The sequence below is a fragment of the Plecotus auritus genome (assembly GCF_963455305.1).
Source record: "Plecotus auritus genome assembly, chromosome: 9".
In the NCBI taxonomy this organism is placed as follows: domain Eukaryota; kingdom Metazoa; phylum Chordata; class Mammalia; order Chiroptera; family Vespertilionidae; genus Plecotus; species Plecotus auritus.
Window position 1 is genome coordinate 50,551,305 of NC_137783.1, and position 22,103 is coordinate 50,573,407.

Consider the following 22,103-nt stretch of genomic DNA (forward strand, 5'->3'; position numbering starts at 1 on the left):
ATAATGATTTCGTATAAATTCTAAGAGAAGTTTAAAGATTTATTTAGAAGATGGTCATTTCTTTCCAATAGCCAGCAAAACCACGCGAGGGTAAAACTGATAACAGTTTTGAATGAAAAAGATGGATATTAAGAATTTATAGCCTGGTTTCTTACCTAGATTCCATTAGCTTTTTATGTGTGGATAGAATCTCACTTTATATTGCTCACTTTGCTTGATTATAGTTATTTTAATAGATTTTTTTTTTATTCCTGAACCTTTAGACTTATCCTACCGGTTATCTTATAGAGTCTGTTTTAATTCCTCTCCTTACTTAACTGAGCATGCTTGCCAGCTGTCCCCAGAAAGATGGCAGACTCCTTGGTACTGACTATGCCGATCAGGTCACCCCTGGGACAGAACCTTGGGGTATGGTTCCAGAACCAAAGGAAGAAATACAAATGAAAATTGGAAAGAGCGACATAAACATCAGGTCTTCCAATGTACAGAGTCTCTCTCTGCCAAACCACACGGTCTAGTGACAGAGAGGAAAGACAGAGTTTAAGATGAGGCCGGAACAGTTCCCAGGGAGAGTGAGGACAGTCTTGGTTCTAGGATTGTTGGCACTTTGCTGGGAAGAGCTGAGAACAGAATGGAAGGTCCATTCTTGGAGTAGACTCTCTCCAGAACCAGAATCAGAGACGACCCCCAATGCCAGCTTCCCAAGGCTTAGCAGAACCAGAACAAAGGCCAAAGGGCCCTGCGGTAGTGCCCAATGCCCAAGGAGAGGGTCTTGCCTGTGGTAGTCCACCAGGATCTAAGTACAAACAGCTGCCTCACAGTAGACACTGTAGAAAAAAGACACAATTCAGACCCATCCAACAAGAGCATTTTATTTTAACAGAAATACAGAGGAGCACGAAGAGAGGCAAAAGAAAGAAGGGGATGAGGCATCTGTCCTTCTAACGATAGCCACACGCACCTCTACGTCAGGGCTTGCTCTGTCTGGGGCACACAGACGGCATGCCCAAACCCATTTCCTGAGCCCTGGCATGGTAACTGGCAGGGGATGCACCCCCCAGAATGTGCCTGGGGAGAGAATGGAGAAATAAGACCAAGGGCTTTAGAGATCTAGGCTTCAATTCAATCATGGTCAGAATGATTAAGAGGAGATATTTGGAAGGGGCTTACCTTCAATGACATACCACTTGGAGTTTTCCAGACTGAAAAGCTTGTCTTCTCTTTCTTGGCCAAGGCGAGCTGGTGGAGGAGCATGTGGAATCTCCTCTCCTGAGAAAGTTTAAAGGACCCGCGCCCTGCACTGGGCCAAGGCAGCCCCTGCTGGTGCGTGGGGAAGGCTGAACGACCTCAGATTGTCAGACGTGGCTGATTCCCAGAGACAGGTGATTGGAGCTGGTGTTTTCTCTATCTTCCCTAACATGATATTTTGGCCTTGGCATCCAAGTCACAAAATCCTCTGGCTGGTGACCAGATGCCTCTGAGAAATTCAGAGGTTAGGCGGACATGAAATAGTATCATCCCGAGACAGCGAAAGAACGCTAAGCTCAGAATTCAGACACACGAGGGTCTGCCAACAGGGGCATCGAGCAGGTTTCCTGGGTCAGACGCTCATATGCAGCCACACCAGGGACAGAGTTCAAGGAGCTACAAACACTCTCACAGTGAAAAACACAGGCAAAGAGCTCAAGGCCACTGTCCAGTGTCCAGCTCCTGTCACCACAGACAGGCCGGCCAGACCCGCTCGGCTCCAGTTTCCCAGATGCTGTCAGCATCAAGATTGCAGCAGAATCCCTGGAACAGATGATGCACCAGGGTGACGCCTGCAGGGACCAGGGCAGATCTGGCCACCACCTGGCAGCTCCACTCAGCGACCTCTCCTGCCTCCTACAAAGCCTTTGCCATCTGTGGCACAGACCCCACCCCAGGCTCACCCTGAAGCGCCAGTTCACTCAGCTGGCACCCGAGGGTAGGTGTGAGTGTCCACTCTAGGAATTCTCAGATGGCCATGGTCTCCACCTCTGGGAGTCATCATGAACTCTGTCCCATCTCCTTCCCCCCAAGTTAAGAAGCACCAGCGAGCGATGCTTCAGCTGAATATTTAGTTGGCAGGTACAAAGGACAGAATCACGCTTTCTAACAGATCTCAAATAAGATTAAAGCGTTGAAACCCTAATGAGCAAAGAGCCCAACCACCATGGCAAGAATGGCTAAGACCCTGGCCAGTTGGACACTTAAACTTCCCAGAGTTTGCAAATGCACAGAACTCTCTGACCCTCTTGGCTTCTTCAGTGCAAATACTCAGGAAACAGTTATTTACACATAAACAATACCCAGCACTCAGATACCCCTCCCTCCCTGTCGTAGCCAGCAGAGTCCTTCCTTGGGAGAACTTGCTTCCCATTCAGAAAATCAGCACCAATAGCCCCACCTGCCTCTAAAAGTCTTCCACACTCAGGAGGCTCTTGCGAAGGTTGATGCTAAAGCAACACGTTGATCGATGTAAATAAGGACTCACAATTGTGTCAGAAAAACAGGGCAAGACAACGGATTTGAATACTCACTTTGACGAATCTATGAAGTATATTACAAGTGCACCAATGCTGAGAGCAAAGACTAAGACAACCTGCAAAACAAGAGAGAAATGCGTAACTTAAGGGCGGAACAACACTGGGATTTTATTTTTTAACTTTATGACACATGTAGCCGCAGCTCAGAAATTTGGTGCCAGGTGCTTTCTGGGACCTGCCTGGAAATCCATCCCTTTGCTCCCCTTATGTTGGCTCCTTCCTTACCTGGCAGTGGGCAGCAACCTCCCTGCTAGCCAACAGGGGTCAGGGCAGACTCTTATATCCTAACGCTCGGGGGTTTTATCTGGCCCTGTAATCTCAGGGTGAATCTTCTCTGCCACCAAAGTTAAGACACTTCAGTGGGAAAAGAGCAGGTAAAAATTTGGGGTGATGCAATGTTTCGTATTATATGCAAGTTAGGCCCCAAGAGAACTTAAATACAGGAATATCAATTTTCAGCAGCTTTAATGAGGTGTAATTTACATACTACCATAAAATTCACCCATTTTAAATGTGCAATTCAATCAATGACTTTGAATAATTACACCAAGTTCTGCAACCATCACCATAGTCTCACTAAGATGCCTCGTGCCTGTTAATCCTCCTATACTAGCCGAGCCCTAGACAACCACGAATTCGCTTTCTGTTTCTATACAAGAAATACCAATTGAAAAACAGAAAGTTGGACTTGGCTTTGGGTGGCGAACACACAATACAATACACAGATGATGTATTACAGAACTGTACACTTGAAACCCATATAATTCCACTAACCAATGTCACCCCAATAAATTTAATACAAAATTTTTTAAAAGGTCAAATTATTTCTAAGACCATACACATCTTCTCTTTCCCATTCATTCCTAGAAGCCAGGAACATCTAGCTATAGCTTTGTCTTTTCAGAACCTAACAGATCATCCGGGCAAAGTAGTCAATCCTTTTAGGTAGAGATGATCTTATAATGTTTCTCTCAAGTTGTACTTATTTCAATAAACTCATAATAAGATGTGGGAAGGGCACAAATTTGCTGCTTGTACAGATATCCATGGGGGTGGGAGTGGGGGGACAGTTTTAAGTATTTTAGAAAGCGTTTAAGTGCAGAAAACCAGATAAGAGATAAGGTAGTACGGGAGGCCAGCTACATGGCAATCCTTGTTCTCCTTCACACTCTTCACTCAAAGGTAATCACCTCTGTTAGAAAAGACAGCATAGCATCCCCTTCCGAGGATACCTGTCACACCAAAGTCCATCAAATGAATATGTAGCAGATCAGGCCGATACTGAAACCTCTCTGCTCACTCCACATTCTCATTTGTTTATTTGATCTTTCACAAATGAGAGTCCTGGTCCAACCGGAAGGATGTTCAAAGATAAAACAGACGCTAATCTTGAGAACAAAAAGTGAACACCACCACCACATAAGATGCCAGGGGCAACAGCTACCTTTCAGACCTGCTAACCTCCTACAGGAACGGCAGGGTGAAAAGGGTTAGAAGTGTCAGTCTCCTCAGAGCATCTATGAACATCCCTCTGGCATTGGCTGGTGCATAGAGATAAATTCCAATTTATGTAAAGACTATGTAAGAATCAAGCCGTGTGTGTGTGTGTGTGTGTGTGTGTGAGAGAGAGAGAGAGAGAGAGAGAGAGAGAGAGAGAGAGAGAGAGGGAGGGAGAGAGGGAGAGAGAGAGAGAATCACTCACACATTTCTGTACTTGTGTGTGCACCACAGTGGCTGACAGAAATGAAATCTGCATATTCATTTAGAACACTGCAAAACTCTATGGAGCTACAGGGAGGGAGGGAGGGTGAGCTCCATATTTAAAAGCTAATGGTTAAAACAACTGGACCCTGTAACAGGGAATATGTGGTTCTACAGCACCTGATAAATTCTCCTCATGAGAGGAAGTGTTAAGACACCACTGGGGCCTATTTTATTTTTCCATTTTGTTTTAAAAACTAAAACATGTCCCAGTTGAATCCAAGGAAACTCCTGCAGTCTGTCAGTAATTACCATGGAGCCAGTGCAAACACCCTGGCAGCCACCTGAGCCGCTCCCCTCACACTCATTCACTCATTACTTGCGAAGTTATGCACAAAAGCAAAACAAAAACTGTGAACAACCCTCTGCTTTTCCCTCTATTAGCTGAATGAGGCAGCAAAACAAATAGCTGAAGATTAATTCTGACCTGTGCTGCTATTTCCGAGACACAAGCCCTTAGATCCTGTCTCTGACCTCATTCTCAGAATGCCTCAAAGAAAAGGGGCATAGCCAGGATAGAGGGAAAGGACCTCTGCTTCATTCATGAACAGCTGATTCAAGGCTCATCCCTGTCAATCTGGCTGCATGTGTGTGTGCCTATGCGTGTGAATGCTGAGCTTTGGCCAAGCTGGAGACACGGGCTCATTCCATTAAAAGCTGGAGAGGAAAGGCAAGGTGGGGCGGGGGCAGGGGGGAAGAGGAGAAGAGGAGAAACAGGAAAGGGGAAAGAAAAGGAAAGACGTCCTTGCAAAAGGCATCTACATCATACCGAAATGAGCTCAGCATCGCTCTCCTGCAATGGCAATGATTCCCCAGGCTTGAGTGGCCAAAGCAGCTGACACTACTTTCTCCCAGCTCCCCTCCACCGGCCTCTGCTGTGGGAAATAATCTGCAGCTTATTTAAGCAAGTCAGCCAGTGACAGGAGGGAAGGACTCCTGCTCTCCTCTTAAGATGCAAACTCACATATCAGCCTCTCTCTGATAAGGAAGAAGGGAAGAAGTCCAGGAGGCACGCGGCCTCCAAGTCTCCAGGGACTGAGGCTGCTGCTGAGGGGACCTGAGCTCAGCTCCTAAAGCTCAGCTGGAAGGCTTCCTCTCCAGGAGGTCCCAGTTCCCACCCACCCGCCTGGCCAGGCATGAAACCATAGATGGGCAGAGGGTCTGTTCTCCGTATTGAAACAACTGTGCATGTGATTATTTTTGTTTGTTTGTGAATCCTCACCCGAGGATATTTTTCCATTGACTTTTAGAGAGAGTGGAAGAGAGGGGGGGAGGGGAAGAGAGAGAGAAACATGGAAGAGAGAGAGACACATCGATTGGTTGCCTTCCACATGCGCCCCAACCAGGGATCAAACCCGTGACATTTTGGTGTACGGAACGATGCTCCAACCAACTGCGCCACCCAGCCAGAGGGTGTGCATGTGATTTTTAAACTTGATAAATGCCTCTTGATCATGTCAGCCTGGATCCAAGTGCTGCAGAAAATACATTAACCCTATGGATTTGGCCATGAAGACAGGAAACCAATAGAGATTCATCTTCTACAGGCCTAGCAAAGGACCTCTCTCTCAGTCTCTCTCTCTCTCTCTCTCTCTCTCTCTCTCTCTCTCACACACACACACACACACACACACACATTTCTCTCTTTGATAAATCCTCCATTGGCTGAGCAGCCTACTCTAAATATAAAAAAATCTATTTCATCACACAACATGATTCTATTTTAGCCTAAATGGTAATAGATATGGTATAGTGCACCCCTAAATAATCATCCAAGTATTTTTTTCACATCTGCTATGCATAAAGCCCTAGGAAAAACAAAGAAAAAAGTCCACTTGGAGTCATAAAATATACTCCTTCTGCAGTCCTCTTTACATAGATGAATCCTATGCTACATCTAGTCAACCATCTAATCAATGCATATGCTACTGATTTGGTGGAACACACCTGAATGGAGAAGAACAAGGAGGGGTAGGAACAGGGCTCTGGTCTCAATACCCTCCTTGTTCTCAAAGTGTCCCTTCTTCCTATGTATCCTCTCCTCTCATGCCCCTTCAGTAAGGAGGATGGCCAGGGAGAGTCCCTCCATGCACTTCCACAGTCCCAGGGATAAGGGACACTGAAACCTGTGACATAAGATGAGGCCAAGAGAAGCATAAAAGCTGAGACAGGAAGACACTCACCCTCCAGCAGCTGAGTCACAGAATAAGCTTACAATGACCAAGCGCTTCCCAATGCACCGTCAGCAAACAAGAGCTTGTGAACAGTCAGACCAAGGAGATAATGTGAGCATGCCCTCTCCGGCCCCCGTGCCAGCATTCACTAGAGCCCATCCAGCCTTCCTCACCTTTCATAGTGCAGTTTCACCAAATCACCTTGGCTACCAGCATGGTGCTCATTGCCATATGCTTAGGTTTACTGGAAACACCACATGCTGTGTGGTGATACTCAGCACTGAGAGATGTTTACAGAGAGTGAGATACCTGAACACAAGTGATTGGATCAAGATGTCTTTAAAACAATGATGCTTGTGAGTAATCTATTTTCAAAACCCCAAGACCAAACATAACATGTGTTTACACAGAATACCAAGAAAGCGCGCGCACGTGCGCACACACGCGTGCGCGCGCGCAGCGCGCGCGCGCGCGCACACACACACACACACACACACACACACACACACACACTGTACTAGAAGAATGCCTGTCCCTAACATCTGACACCAGCCGCCTGAGAATATTCACAGCCACCTTCATGATGGAAATTCCAGCAGGCTCTGAAGATTTTCCAAATGTCTCGGAAAGTCCATAAAAGTGGAAAACAGCAAGGCCAGGGCCGGAATATCCGCCCTCGGGGCACTGGAGCTCTTCAAGGAAGGACAGACCCAGTGATGAGAATAGGGAGGGGAATGGATCAGGAACAGAGATTCTTCTGAGATGCTGCCCATTCTAGAGCCTGATTTCAAGTGTCAGGTTTGGGCCCAAATGCTTTCAATCAACATATGAGGCTCCGCGGGCCTTCAGACCAGCATTTAAAGCAGAGGCTCACAGAGGTGACTGCAACCAGGTGTGTGATCAACTCAAGAGCTTTCCTTGAAAAACAGAGATGCCCTCCTCTGTCCTGAGACCAGAAAATCTCAAACCTGAGGGTGGGGAGTGAGCTGGGCATCTCTTATTTTTAACAAGCTCCTCCAGTGAATCTGACATGTGGCCAAGAATGGGAGTCACTGAATTAAAGCCATTAGGGGAAACCACTTAGCTCAAGTCAGAGATTAATTTACAAATGTCTCCTTAGCAATTAGCCCATCAGAACATATGCATGAGGCCCACAGGCTTAGAGAATCGTGCTAGGAGTACTCTACAAAGTGCAGAGAGGAAGATGAATTAATTCTCTCCCAAGCAGGACTTACACATTCTGCTCAGCACTCAGCAGAACAAATAGCCCTAATTAATGATTCTGCATGTTTGATCGGGGCCTAGCCAGCTACTGGCAGCAGCCACCCCTCAGAACATGGACAATTTCCTATATATGATCCTGAAGGCGCATGACTTTTTAATTGATGGATAATTGATATTCAATTAAAGCCACTATCTTAAAAAAATAGACATGAGAGCTCCTAAGGCAAAACAATCTGGGGACACTTTGTTTATGGGAGACAACATCATTCCAACACCCAATTCGTGCCGTCTGGTCTGGTGAGTCTAACAACTCTAACAAACGGGTAGCCAACGCCTAGGCACGGGCCTTGAGGGAGAGAGAGGAAAACAGAAAACTAAAAGTGCCTCCCAGGCCTCATCTTCGCCTTCAACAAGCATGGAATCCAGAAGTTTGAATGATTCAGGAGGCGCCTGTGAATTCGCTAAATGCTACACATACAGACACCTGGAGATGCCTATGGGGGGACAGAGAAGTGAAACCACCATCATCACTGCAAAATCAGACGGGGAAGGGGAGAAGGGGAGACCAAGGAAGAGGAGAGGGCTCCTGACACTCCTGGTCCACCTGGCTGTCCCAGGGAAGGACGACACCAGGGCAACCTGTGACTGACAAACCCCGTGACTGACGCAGGCGGAGAGCACAGACTCCCATCCGGAGGCGGCCTGGCTCTGAATCTCAGCTCTGCCCCATGAAGCAGTTCGCTCTTGAGCATATCACTTCATGTCTCTAGGGCTCAGCTTTCCAGTCTGTGAAATGGTGGGATTGGGACAGATGGTTATCAAATGGGGACCTTGACAGGTCATTGCTTACAGTGAAAGAACTAAAAACTTTTGGCTTAAAAAGGCAGCCTCTTTTACGCCAACTGAAAGCCATTTTTACATAATTATAATAATTCAGTATGATGGCAATGATGTGTTACTAATCTGTGTCAGAGTTGCTGTTTCTTTCATAAATCACAAGTCGGAACTCCATGGACACTCCCATTCATTGGTGTTTCCAGTGGGCAATCAATTGCTCACACAGTTTGACATCCTGCACAACAAACACAAAACCAGAGGGTCCACTGTGCCTCAGCCCAGCCGTGGTTGAAGGAAAAGGAGGAGCTCTGACCCAGACCCCTCACCTCCTGCCTCTGTGATCTCTGAAAAACCCACATCTTTGAAGGTTTCACCCTGAAAGCTCCTACTCTGAGCTCAGTGGTTTCTTCAAGGGATAAAGGCAAACATAGTAACATGTTTTTCTCATCCCTAAACCCTTAATGGTTCCCAACAGTATATATAATCTTGCTACCAAAAAAGGTATTTTTGTCATCATAAGTAACAAAAGATTTGTAAAGCATAAAAGCAATGTTTTGACAGCGCCACTTAGATATCCAAGGGTCCCCTAAGTTCCCAACCTAACATCGTGGCGCATTTCATTTGACTTATGCAAGTGTTTACACAAAAATGCTGTAAATGGATTCCCTGGAAACCAAGACTCCAAACAATAGCATAAGTATAGATGTATTCAAGATGAAATAAAGGAAAAAGAAAGTGATTTCAGGAGTCAGTATTTAGAATTACAGCATTAAAATAAAATACGTGGGACTTCCAGATAAGAGTGAGACTATGTAAGGAAGCCGAGATAAAATGCCTGTGAATTGTGGGCATTTAAATCTGGTGCCTCTGAAAGTGCAATATATAAAATGCACTTAGTGTAGAATGGACTGGATTTTTAGGACACAAGACATAACTAGAAAGAACCCCTTCAATTGCTTCAAATAATGTCTGTGGCTTTTGGTATGAAAAAAAAAAAAATCCTTGATAAGCTCACAAAACCCTGGAAAGCTGGCCCTTTTCTTTCCCTCTGGCTTTATCTTACACTCTCCCTCCAGTTAATGGAACTTTCAGTTCTTCTTATTCACCACATGGCCAGCACCAAAAAAAAATTCCTACCGCAGGCCCTTTGCATAATCACGTCCCTCCTCCTAGAAGACTTACCTCCCCTCACAGACTAGTCATCCTTCAGATATCAGCTATACTGTCGCTTCCCTGCCCACCTAACTTGGGAAGGTCCCCTATGAGCATAGTCTATACCTTGTAGCACTTGGCACCCTGGAAGTTTTATATTTCTTTGTGCAGTCATTTGATTAATTCCTCTGTCCTCTGCTGGGCTGCAAATTCTATAAAGACAGGGTACATGTTGTTTTTTACTCATCACTATATTCCCAGAGCTAGCAGTGCCTCCATGTTCGTTACACGAGTATTTGGAGGAAAGACTGAAGAATGAGTTTGGAGACTGGGTTCAGTGAAAGCATAAGAGAACTGGATGGATATGGACGCTCAGATGTGAGGAGTAGTTCCTTGTGTGGGGATTCAAGGGACAGCTGGCTGAAGTGTATCATCCTTGAGAAGGTCAAGAGTCTGGGACACTCAGGGGATAGACAGAAGATTCGTGTGCACAGACTCAGCCAATGGCTGGAGCTGAGGTTGACAGCAGGAAACCATCCTGAGCAATGGAGTGCAAGCAGGTAGATGGCAGCATCAGGAGGGTGGATGGAGTGAGGACTCAGTGGATGGAGGATGCTCAAGAGTAAAGGTCTCGCACCAGGATGGCAGGGGCGATGGAGGGCCAGGGTGGCCAATGGTCCCTGGGCTATCCTAGCTAATAAAAGAGTAATATGCAAATTAACCATCACTCCGCTACACCCACAAGCATGCCCACCAGCCATGCCCACCAGCCAATCAGGAGGGAATATGCAAATAAACCCAACCAAGATGGCTACGGCCACAGAGAGCAGGAGGGAGGCTTGGGTTTCCCCGGCAATGGAGGAAGCCAAGCTTTCTGCCTGCCCTTGCCAACCTAGGCCTCCACTCAAGGCTACAAAGTTTCAATTATAGAAGATACATAAATCCAAACAGAAATGGCAGCAGCCACGGAGCTGGAAAGAGCAGGAGGCTAGGGTTGTCCCTGGCGATGGAGGAAACCAAGCTTTCTGCACACTCTGGCCGGCCCAGGCCTCCGCTTAAGGCTACAAAGTTTCAATTATAGAAAATACATAAATCCCAACAGAAATGGCTGCCGCTATAGAGCAAGCAGAAGGCTTGGTTCCGCTCCAGGCTACAAAGTTTCAATTGTAGAAGATATATAAACCCCAGATACCAGGGCCTCCGCTTGGATCACCAGGGGGCGTGGCCGGCCTACAAACCACCACAGGCCCCTCGCCTAGGCCGCCCCACACCCCAAGGGAACTCCCACCCTGATCCGGGACACCCTTCAGGGCAAACCAGCTGGCCCCCACCCATGCACCAGGCCTCTATCCTATCTAACAAAAGAGTAATATGCAGGTTGACCATCACTCCAACACACAAGATGGCTGCTCCCAGGTGGTCAAAGATCCTGGCCCCATGTGGACACAAGATGGCCACCACAAGATGGCCAGCAAGGGAGGGCAGTTGGGAGGGACCAGGCGTGCAAGGGAGGGCAGTTGGGGGCGATCAAGCCTGCAGGAGAGGGCAGTTAGGGGTGACCAAGCCTGCAGAGGAGGGAAGTTGGGGGCGACCAGGCCTGCAGGGAAAGGCAGTTGGAAGGAACCAAGGCCTGCAGGGGAGAGCAGTTGGGGGGACCAGGCCTGCAGGGGAGGGCAGTTAGGGGTGACCAGGACTGCAGGGGAGGGCAGTTGGGGGGGACCCAGGCCTGCAGGAGAGAGCAGTTGCGGGGGACCAGGCCTGCAGGGGAGGGCAGTTAGGGGTGACCAGGCCTGCAGGGGAGGGCAGTTGGGGGGGACCCAGGCCTGCAGGAGAAAGCAGTTGGGGGAGACCAGGCCTGCAGGGGAGGGCAGTTAGGGGTGACCAGGCCTGCAGGGGAGGGCAGTTAGGGGCAAACAGGCTGGCAGGGGAGTGGTTAGGGGGTGATCAGGCTGACAGGCAGAAGCGGTTAGGGGCAATCAGGAAGGCAGGCAGGCGAGCAGTTGGGAGCCAGCAGTCCTGGGTTGTGAGAGGGATGTCCGACTGCCCTCGAAGGGTCCCAGATTGGAGAGGGTGCAGGCTGGGCTGAGGGACACCCCCCTCCCCCGTGAACGAATTTCGTGGACCAGGCCTCTAGTAAAGAAATAAGCAACCTCCACAGAGAGAAGTGGGGAAGCTGCATCTCTAGGAAAAACAGGTTCAATGAAAGTGATGCACGTCAGAAGCCTTAGGTGAAGAAGATTGTTATCAGGACCAGGAATCTGTGAAAATGGAGTAAAACACATGTCTAACCTGAGGAGGTGAATTCATGTATAAATAATGCATGAACATATACACATGCATATGTGTGTGTGTGTGTGTGTGTGTGTGTATCTATACACACACACATATGTATATGTATAGATACACACACACACACAGGTTGCAAGGGACACTGAGATAATAAACTAATACTCTACTAATCAATCACAAAGTTGGGTCTCTATCAGTATATATTAACCACTACATTCCCAGCAATGTATTTCTGTCCATTTTCAAATTAAGTAATTTCAAAATTACTACAGATAAAAACGAAGCCTAGAAAATAATAGGGCTCTTTTAATATATATATATATATATATATATATATATATATATATATATATATATATATATATATATATATATATTAGTGAGAGAGAGGAAGAGGAAAGGAGAAAGAGAAACATCGATTGGCTGCCTCCTGCACACCCCAACCGGGATCGAGCCCGAAACCTGGGCATATGTTCTGACTGGGAATCAAACCCATAACCTTTCCGTGCACAGGACAAAGCCCAACCAACTGAGCACACCGGCCATGGCAATAGGGTTCGTTTTGAGTATAACTTACAAAGAACAAGATTATTAGAAATCACACATTTGCTGGAATACATACAAAATTAAGTGCAATAAATGGTCTTTTTGGAGAGGGAAGAGGAGAATGTAGCTAATAAAGATGGGTATAAAGGGTCTGAAGCTTGTTTTTTCTGTTCCCCACAAAAGAATCTGCAGCATAAATCAGGGCCCTGGTTGACATACTCTAGGGCCCAAGCTGTGTGCACTTCTGCAGGACAGTGTCCCCTGACTGTCACAGGAGGGTCACCTGTCCTACACCCGGATTTTACTGATCATGCCCATCTCATTTTGCACAACCTAAAAATACAGAAGAGTCGAATGTGTTCCTTCAAGGCCTTAATGTATTATAACTGAAATGAGAAACTGAAAAAGTGGAAAGCAATTGTAACATTAAATCTGAAAAAAATTCCCTAAAACATGTGTTCCTCCTGAGAGTTGAGGTTTAGTGACACTGAAATCTTATATCACTGCATCATAAAACTCAACAGGTTGATTTCTGTATATTTTTGTCAAGGGCATTAAAACTACACTGGCAAGCAAGATAAAATCTTCCACTTGCAGTCTAAAGTGTGAAAGGCCTTTCCTGTCTAATTACTGAAAAATCCAGGGGAAAAACTTGCATCTGCTGGTAGAGCTCCCAAGTTTGCAGCTAATGAGCTTTTGGAACAACTATCTGGCTTAAACGCATGTGGGTTTGGCCAACTGGATTTCAATTTAATTAGGTTTATAGGACAAGAAAAATTTTATAGCCAGTTGCCAGTTGCCACTTACTGTCACCAAGGACTGAATTTATGGTCATCTTTGTCCTGTTTCTCGAGTCTTGGCAGTTTTTACAGTACACTAAACAAAAGCATGGGATTGAAAGCAGGGACTCAAACAGACACTAGTACACCCAAATCCATAACAACTTTATTCACAATGGACAAAAAGTGAAGCGACCCAGTGTCCATTCACAGAAGAATAAATAAGCAACATGTGATATATAGATAGATAAAGATACAGACATAGATATATAGATATATAAACATATATATCTACATATATATATATCCATCCAATGTAATATTTATTCAGCCTTAAAAAGGAAGGAAATTCTTATATACTAGAGGCCCGATGCACGAAATTCGTGCAAGAGTAGGCCTTCCTTCCCCTGCACCAGCTTCCCTCCAGCCAACGGCAGGCACCCGGGACCTGCCGCAGCCCCAGTTTCCTCCGAAGGTCGGCCGGAAGGATGTCCAGTCTATTTAGTATGTTACGCTTTTATTATTATAGATGTTCCCATATGAATGAACCTTGAAGGTATTATACTAATTAAAATAAGCCATACACAAAAGGACAAATACTATATGATTCCACTTATAAGAGGTACCTGGAATAGTCAAATTCATAGACACAGAAAGTAGAATGGTGGTTGCCGGGGGTAGGGTGAGTTATTGTTTCACGGGTATAAAGTTTCTGTCTCGTTTGATGGAAAAGGTCCAGAAATGCATAGTGGTGACAGTTGTACAACATTGTGGATGTACTTAATGCCACTGAATTCTATACTTACAAATGGCTAAATGAGTAAATCTTATGCATGTCTTATCACAATAAGGAAATGGAAGAAAAACTTTTGAGAACCTGCAAGTAGAATCCAGCAGTATATTTACATCTCAGAACTCAAACAGAGTCAGTTGCTCAGAGGGATACTGATGTCCCTCCCTTCGAAGGCAGCAGGCTCCTCCAAGAACGCTGTTACACGCTGTGTTACATAGAAGTGCCTCTGCCCCTCTGAGATGTTGAATCCCGGCCTTTAGTTAGCTGGCATTTCTTTTTCAGTTTCCAGAATCCATTTCCATTTAGCCAGAGACTTCCCATAGGTCTCCACCTTCCCCATCACCACCCATCCTTGTCTATTACTGATGCACACAGTGAGCTATAAATTTCTTAGGGATCAGAGATGCTAACTGGAGCCAGAGCCTACTTTGTCTTTTGGCAACTCTGGCTAAAGTCCCAGATATGATTGGGAGTTTTAAAAGAGTGTACCTTTTACCACAATAAAAAAAGGTAAACTAAAATTAAAAAAAAAGAGTGTGTCCTTGGCTTATAACCACTTTAAAAACAAAACAAATTCCTCTAGAAGATGATGGAAGAGACACAGGGCATGTGCTCTCCAAGTCTAAACCTCAAGGCCAAGCTGCACTAATGACTTGACCACAGCCCCCCAAGGGCTTGGTGAACCCTTGAACTCACCCCTAGAAACAAACTAAAATTTCCATCTTCTACAACAATGATCTGGCCACCAAAGGTGTTGCTTTTAGAAAGGATTTTCAGTGAACTTGAGAAAGCAGTGCCACCAAAGCTGCTCAGCATCAGGAGAGTTGGCCAAAGATGGGAAAGCCATTCAGCTGACAAGACAACATTGATGGTGACATGGATCAGGCTTCAGAATCAGTCACCAACCCAGGCTGAGCTTGACCATGGATGTGCATGCTCACACGCTTGGTGAAAGCATTACACTCCATTTTCTTCTCCTTTGTAGACTCAATCTCAGACCAGGACAAAGGCGTTGGTCTTGGCTAACACCACCTGGGAAAATAAAGAAACTAAGAGGCTCTGTTTTGTTGTTGTTTTAAGGTTACAGAGGGTTGAAATCCAGGTTTCCAAAGAGAAGGAACTAGCCAACATGTCTCCTCTCCTCTTATTTGTTTATTATTATTTACTCTTGAATTTTTACAGATAAGCTACCCTTTCTGAGGGAAGTAGAAAGCTCCAAAGCATCCCCCATGTTCACAAATCCCCACTCACACAGCCTGGAAAATCAGAAGGCAGGGCCAATCAGCAGCACAAACCTCAAAACATGCAATTATGTTGCCCTAAGAGAGGGCTAGGATGCCCCATCAACCCCTGCATCACTGTTAATTTAGAAGGTTGGGCCACAGCCCCAGCTCCTACAACATCCCACAGATCTCCCTGTGGCCCAGTGAGGATCAGATGCTAAGGATGTCGCACAGGGTAACAGGAGTTCTAGCTTACTGAAGACTAACACTCAGAAAACCCCACGCTCCACTTCATGGGCACATGCTGTGGTGAGTGGGAGGTGGTAGTGAGCATGATCAGCTAACACAAGCTTTCCTGCCTCTGTATAAGCCTCACACTTACTTCAGAAACAAAAGAAGAGAAAAGCTCGCTGTCTGGAATGCCCCGTGTTTTTTCAAGGTCATTGAAAAAGATGAAGAGCATGTGTCTGCTTTGTACTTCAGCATATCTGACAGACAGACGGGGCACACGGTTAGCACTTCAGCAGTGTAGGGGCCAGAAAATGTAGGAAGAACTTTTTATTTCCTATTTTTATGAGCTTCAACATAGTTGTCAAAGAGAAATCAGAGACCTAGCTGGTTTGGCTTAGTGGATAAAGCATCGGCCTGCAGACTGATCCCAGGTTTGATTCCGGTAAAGGGCACATGCCAGGGTTGCGAGCTTGATCCCCAGTAGGGGGGTGTGCAGGAGGCAGCCAATCAATGATTCCCTCTCATCACTGATGTTTCTATCTCTCTCCCCCCTCTCCTTTCCTCTCTGAAATCAAAAATATGTGTTTTGTTTTGTTTTAATAAATCAGAACTGGGGTGGAGTCCTTAACTCTTTTGTTTGAGTTTTCCAGATTTTCAATTTCTATTTGTGTGTGTGGGGGGTGGGGGTAGGAAGGTATCACCTACTCAGGGTTTAAGGGCTCTCTTGTCATAATCCATCTGTGCATTTCATCACAGCCTCAGCCTGATCACCAAGTTCCCTTCCTTGTCCACTCCATTAAAGGATGTTTATGCTCAAGAATTCACTCCTATGAACACCCCTCATTCATTCCACTCCATTGCTGAGTGTCCACTATGGACTCAGGGCTGAGCTGGCAGGGAATACAGAGTTGTAGAACGCCCCTGCTTTATTGAACTCAAACTCTAGTTTTCATTCTTACGCAAAACAGGAGACAGAGGCCAAAATGAATTTCCCAGCATCAAAAGACTTTCAAGACATTTATGCCCTAGCCTGACAGTGGTTTGCAAACTTGAATGTGCATCAGAATTATTCACAGTGTCTCTGAAAACACAGCACCTGTGAATGGTGGGGAAACCATTCACAGGGGAAAATTCTTCCCCTTCCCTAATCCCCCTCCACCTGCTGCTCCACTGAGGGGCCTCCAGAAAGATCCTGAGTGGACATTAATCAAAGTACTTCCCACATTCTCTACTGCTGACACCAGTTTCCTTCTCAGTCTCTGGCCTGTGGTTTCCTTGAGGGGTGAAAGTGTTTCCCCACCATTCACAGGTGCTGAACCCATCCCAGAGAGTCTGGTTCCGGAAGTATGGGGGAGCCTGGGAATTTGTATTTCTAATAACTTCCAAGTGATGGCAATGCTGCTGGTTCAGGGACCATATTTTGACTACTGTTGTAAACTATCATAAAATGAAAAAAAAAATTATCCTTTCTTTCTGAATATGGATGTAAAATCAGCTTAAATTAGTTATTTTAGATTTGTGCTATTCAGACAAAATTCCCTTCAAATGTCTACAAAAAGATACTTCTGAAGCCACTTTTGATAGGAAAGAAGGCTTTTGACAGGAAAAAAATTGGTTAGAATTCTTTATCTTGAGATGTTATACCAAATCACTTTCACACTCTAGTTTGATGGGCTAGAGCAGCGATTTTCAACGTTTTGGATTTCCTGGCACACATAAACCAACTACTAAAATTCTGCAGGATGCCAGTTGCAAAGCGCTGGTGACAAGATGTTGTGTTTTTGTTTTTAATTAAGTTGATGTATCGTCGCCACAGAAAGCTAGCTCATAAATTTAGATATGATGTCACTGTTACTAATAAAACTACTGAATCCCCACTTCCAACAGACTTAGATTTCTGAAGCCCTACTTCCACCCAGGATTTTAAGACTTGCCCAGGTGTGTGGCTGAGGAGACTTTGGTCTCCAAAGAAAGTAATCGGAAAGCACCACAAGTGGAGAAGGTGAGCTCCTCCATAAACTAGGTCCTTTGTTTTTGGAAAGAAACAGTGTTAAAAAAGAATAGCTGCCCCTGTGGCTTCCAAAGCAAAGAACCAAAGGCCAGGCCTCCGCACATTTTGCCAGATGTGTGTAAGAGGAAAGGCAGAAAAGGCTCTGGTCCAGGCTCCATCCCTGCAGGAGCCTCTGGCAGGACCTGGCCTCCCTGTATGGCCAGTGCTGACAGACCTTCCTAAGGACACAGGTCTGCCTGGCACGTCTCTCCAGCAGCAGCCCCATTTGCCTGGTGAAATTGCCTTTCTAGATTTTTCTTGAATGCGATTTCAACTAAACAGGGTGGTTAGACTTAAGTCTTATATCTTTTTCTTTTCCTTTTTGTTTCTTCCATTGAAACATCAAGCCATTCAGACCCAGACGAGGTGAAAATTCTTCCCCTTCCCTAATCCCCCTCCACCTGCTGCTCCACTGAGGGGCCTCCAGAAAGATCCTGAGTGGACATTAATCAAAGTACTTCCCACATTCTCTACTGCTGACACCAGTTTCCTTCTCAGTCTCTGGCCTGTGGTTTCCTTGAGGGGTGAAAGTGTTTCCCCACCATTCACTATTCTTTCCACAAACATTTACTGAGCAACTACTGCATGCCAAGCTTTGTGCTAGGCCTAGATAACAGCAGAGAACCAAAGAGGGCCTTGCCCTTATCAACCTGCAGTCTAGAAGAGAGCCAGACGCTCAACCAATGGTCATACTAGTGAATAAAAACTGTATGTGGTGCCCGGCCGGCATGGCTCAGTGGTTGAGCATCGACCTATGAACCAGGGGTCATGGTTCGATTCCCGGCATGGCTCAGTGGTTGAGCATTGACCTATGAACCAGAGGTCATGGTTCGATTCCCAGTCAGGGCACATGCCCATGTTGCGGGCTCAATCCCTAATGTGGGGCGTGCAGGAGGCAGCCAATCAATGATTCTCTCTCATCATTGATGTTTATCTCTCTCTCCCTCTCCCTTCCTCTCTGAAATCAATAAAAATGCATTAAAAAAAAAACTGTACGTGGTAAGGAGGACTCTGAAGAGAGGAGAGGAGAGCTTCATGGACTGTGGGATCCAAAGAGACTTCCTTGAGGAAGAGGATGAGGAGTTAACAAGACAAGCATTTCACACAGAAAAAAATACAGCACGTCCAAGGCTTCTTACCACTGGCCCATTCATATTTGCTGAGTGAACAGAGGGACCAAGATGGTGTTGTGCCCTCACCATAACAGGGCAGGGTGTGGGTGGTTGAAACTGACTAAGCTGAATTGAATGAGGACCTACTGTGCTCCAGGAGGAAGCGATATCCCCATTCTGAGTGAAGAAATGGAGGCATGGGGAGCTTGTGCAAGAGGCAGAGCTGGGCAACAGATCCAGGTTTGACTCTCTGCCTTTGTTCTTTTAATGTATGACACCAAAGCTACTCCCCAAATTAGGACCTATGAGACCTCCAATGTCCCAGAAACCTTCCCCATCCCACTTCCCCTTTGAAAACTCTGTGGACTTGCACTGCTTTCTCCAAGTTCCTTAGTGAAGACACGCCCAGGCTGGAATGCTTTCTTGGGTGGTCCTGCACAAAGGGTGGGGACTGTTCTCTGGACTCCCTGCGTGGAGAAAGGCAGATCAGTCACTGGCCAGCTAATAAAGGCTCCCTAAATTTTAATTTGGTCTGGACTCCAGTGGTCGTTCACTGGTGCTCACTCCACAACATTTGGAGGCCCCAGCGAGATAACCAGCCTTTGACTGGTCCTGTGACCGGAGCCCACCAGGGTCCCCGGACTCTCTGACCTAGGGGGAGATCTCTGAGAGACGTCCCTCATCCCCGGGGACTGTTAGGGGTCAGAGACCCCGCCTGCTAAATTTCCGGATTGACTCTGATCGGAGCCGCCTGGATCTGGTTCTTACTGGTAAGAAACTTATTTCTGGTTCTGTTCTGTGGGCGCCCATTTAGGGTCTCTGGAAGGCTGGACGCAGTGCTACTTCCTAGACCAGATCCCGGTGCACGATGGTGCCCGGCGATCCTCAGATGGTTGTCATTGTCTTTATTATTCTGTGTTATTGTGGTCTAATCGTCTCTATCATTAGAATGGGTCAGTCTGCTTCATCTTCTGTCTGTACTCCCCTGCAATGTTTTTTGAAAAATTTTCAGGAATTCAAGCGGTGAGTGGATGATTACGGAGCCTCGGTTAATGCTTTTGATTTACAGAAATTTTGTGAGCGGGACAGGAATGGGGAAGTGCTGGCACAGGAGCGCCACCACATAAGTCAAAAACTCAGACTGTCTGGTATATAAATGTAAGTGTGAGGGTCTGTGTGAAGTGAAAGCTACTTTGTGCCATCTGGCTATACACATGAGAGTATTTGTTATCTTTCTGTTGTTTAATTTGTTTAAAGACAGTGCACCTCCCTGCTTTAGAGGGAAGACAGTAGAGAACTTTTAATTGCTTTTCCTTGATTTATAATTTTGCTGTGTTAGTTTAAAATTTTGGAAGTCTAGGGTTAATTTGTGAAGGTTGCCAATTCAGAGAAGTTTAATCAAAGGCTTGTTGGGTTAAGATTAGTCATAATTAACTGCTTTGTAGGCTGCCTTTTTCAGCCCTCCTAGCAAACAGAGAATCATCTGCCCTTCCTGATAGATTTACAGTGGGTCTCTGGGGGAGGAAGAGAGCCGAAAACTACTCCAGAGCAGGTGTGAGAAAGGGTAGAGGCGGTGGAATTCACTCTCAGCCTGCTGAGATAGAGAAGCCCTAGGCTGGGGGACAGGGAGATGGTTGGAGATATCAGAAGTGGTAAAGGTTGAGATCCTCTGGGGCCTTGGAGTAAAGAAGGAAAATCTGGGAGGGAGAGCAGCTGTTCCTTAAGTGTAAAAAGCCTGGTTATACAGGATCTCAGACCACTTGCCTTATGTCCCCTGCTAAGGACAGAGTAAATGGTTAATGCAGAAAAGGGGGCGCGTTGGCGGGGAGAGCAGAGGTAGGTTTTTGTTGATTTTGCTGGCTACAACTCGCTCTGCTGGCGTCCTTAGTTTCTTATCTGAACTATTTTGGTTTCAAGGCTTTCTGCAAAACACAGTGGATCTTCCTCTGCCCCATTTTCTTTTCTTTAACCCTTCCAATACACATAAAGAAACGAGCCTGGCAGGGCGGGGTTACTGGATACTTCTTGGGTGGTGGTGGAATATTCAGCAAAGGAACTTTAAGATATAATATCTTTAATGTTACAACTAGCTTAAGTTTTAAAAATCTCTGTCAAAAAAGAAATATTTTTGAACTAAATTACACCAATACAATATGTAGGTATGTTTTCTTGAAAAGGTACATTTAAAGTGTGTTCATAAATGTTAATCTAAGAAATTCTGGCTGTTTACTTTTTTAGGCAAAGAATAAGGAATACTGAGTAGAAGGTCTGAGGCATGGTTATGCATTTTTAAAGGACACAGAAAGAAGGTTTGAAGGCCAATTTGGAGGTGTAAAATTAATAAGGGTTGTGTATGTGATAAGAAGGACAAGAGAAATGTTGTAAGGAAATTGATTAAATAATACAGGCCAGTAAGCCAGGAAGAGTAAATAATTTCAAGGAAAATTCTATCTTAAAGCAGGTCAGTATATTTTTCTCCTTATACAATTCCTCCAAAATTTGGCAATTCTTAATAGATAAATCATGGCAATACATTTCTTTGCATAAATTCAATAAGACCGCTTTCCAATAGTAGTTTTATTAACCAGAAACTTTGGAGTATCATGTTTTAAAGAGCCCTGCCTGAACTCTGAAGACTTGAAGCCAATAAGACTGCCATGGAGAAAGTCTGGTATCCTGCTTGGTAGCCCTGAAAATAGCTGGTGCTGGAGCATCAGGCCCATACCCTACCATCACTGGTGGTTGGTCAGAGTAGAAGGGGAGCAATAAGGGCGCCTCTGCATCCCTGCGGGACCCCCACGCACTCTGAGCCGCGATGAGTAGGAGAGCTGAGATGGGCCTTGAAGCTTAGGGCATGGGCCCTGGTAGAGCCACTACAGGTGAGGACTTCACCTAACTCAGCAGATACTACAGGCAGGCTGGACGCAGCTGGATGGCTTGGCTTCCTAGCCCTACAGGGCACATTAAGATTCAATCATGAAATTCTGGCAAAGGTAGTCAGTTACCATTCTTGTTATGTTTATGCAAACAATCAGGCCAAATTAAATACCAATAGATAAAGTAGTCTTGATTTGGCTCTTTTGATAAACATGGGGGTAATTTTGAGGAGAAAAATTCTGTTTCAATAGAAGTTATTAAAACTGAAAGGTTTTCGCCGAAACCGGTTTGGCTCAGTGGATAGAGCGTCGGCCTGCGGACTGAAGGGTCCCAGGTTCGATTCCAGTCAAGGGCATGTACCTTGGTTGCGGGCACATCCCCAGTAGGGGGTGTGCAGGAGGCAGCTGATCGATGTTTCTCTCTCATCGATGTTTCTAACTCTCTATCCCTCTCCCTTCCTCTCTGTAAAAAATCAATAAAATATATTT

The 22,103-nt window shown here is 45.7% G+C and overlaps 1 protein-coding gene across 11 annotated transcripts in view; it reads right to left on the reverse strand.

Moving 5' to 3' along the window:
• Window positions 1-22,103, reverse strand: part of KCNMA1 (potassium calcium-activated channel subfamily M alpha 1) — a 719,040-nt gene that overhangs the window by 345,132 nt on the left and 351,805 nt on the right. For all 11 annotated transcript variants that reach the window (XM_080687587.1, XM_080687584.1, XM_080687583.1 and 8 more), the window contains exon 3: window positions 2,562-2,623. In XM_080687587.1, coding sequence (XP_080543713.1) covers window positions 2,562-2,623 — 62 coding nt within the window. The remainder of the gene's footprint in view (window positions 1-2,561; window positions 2,624-22,103) is intronic.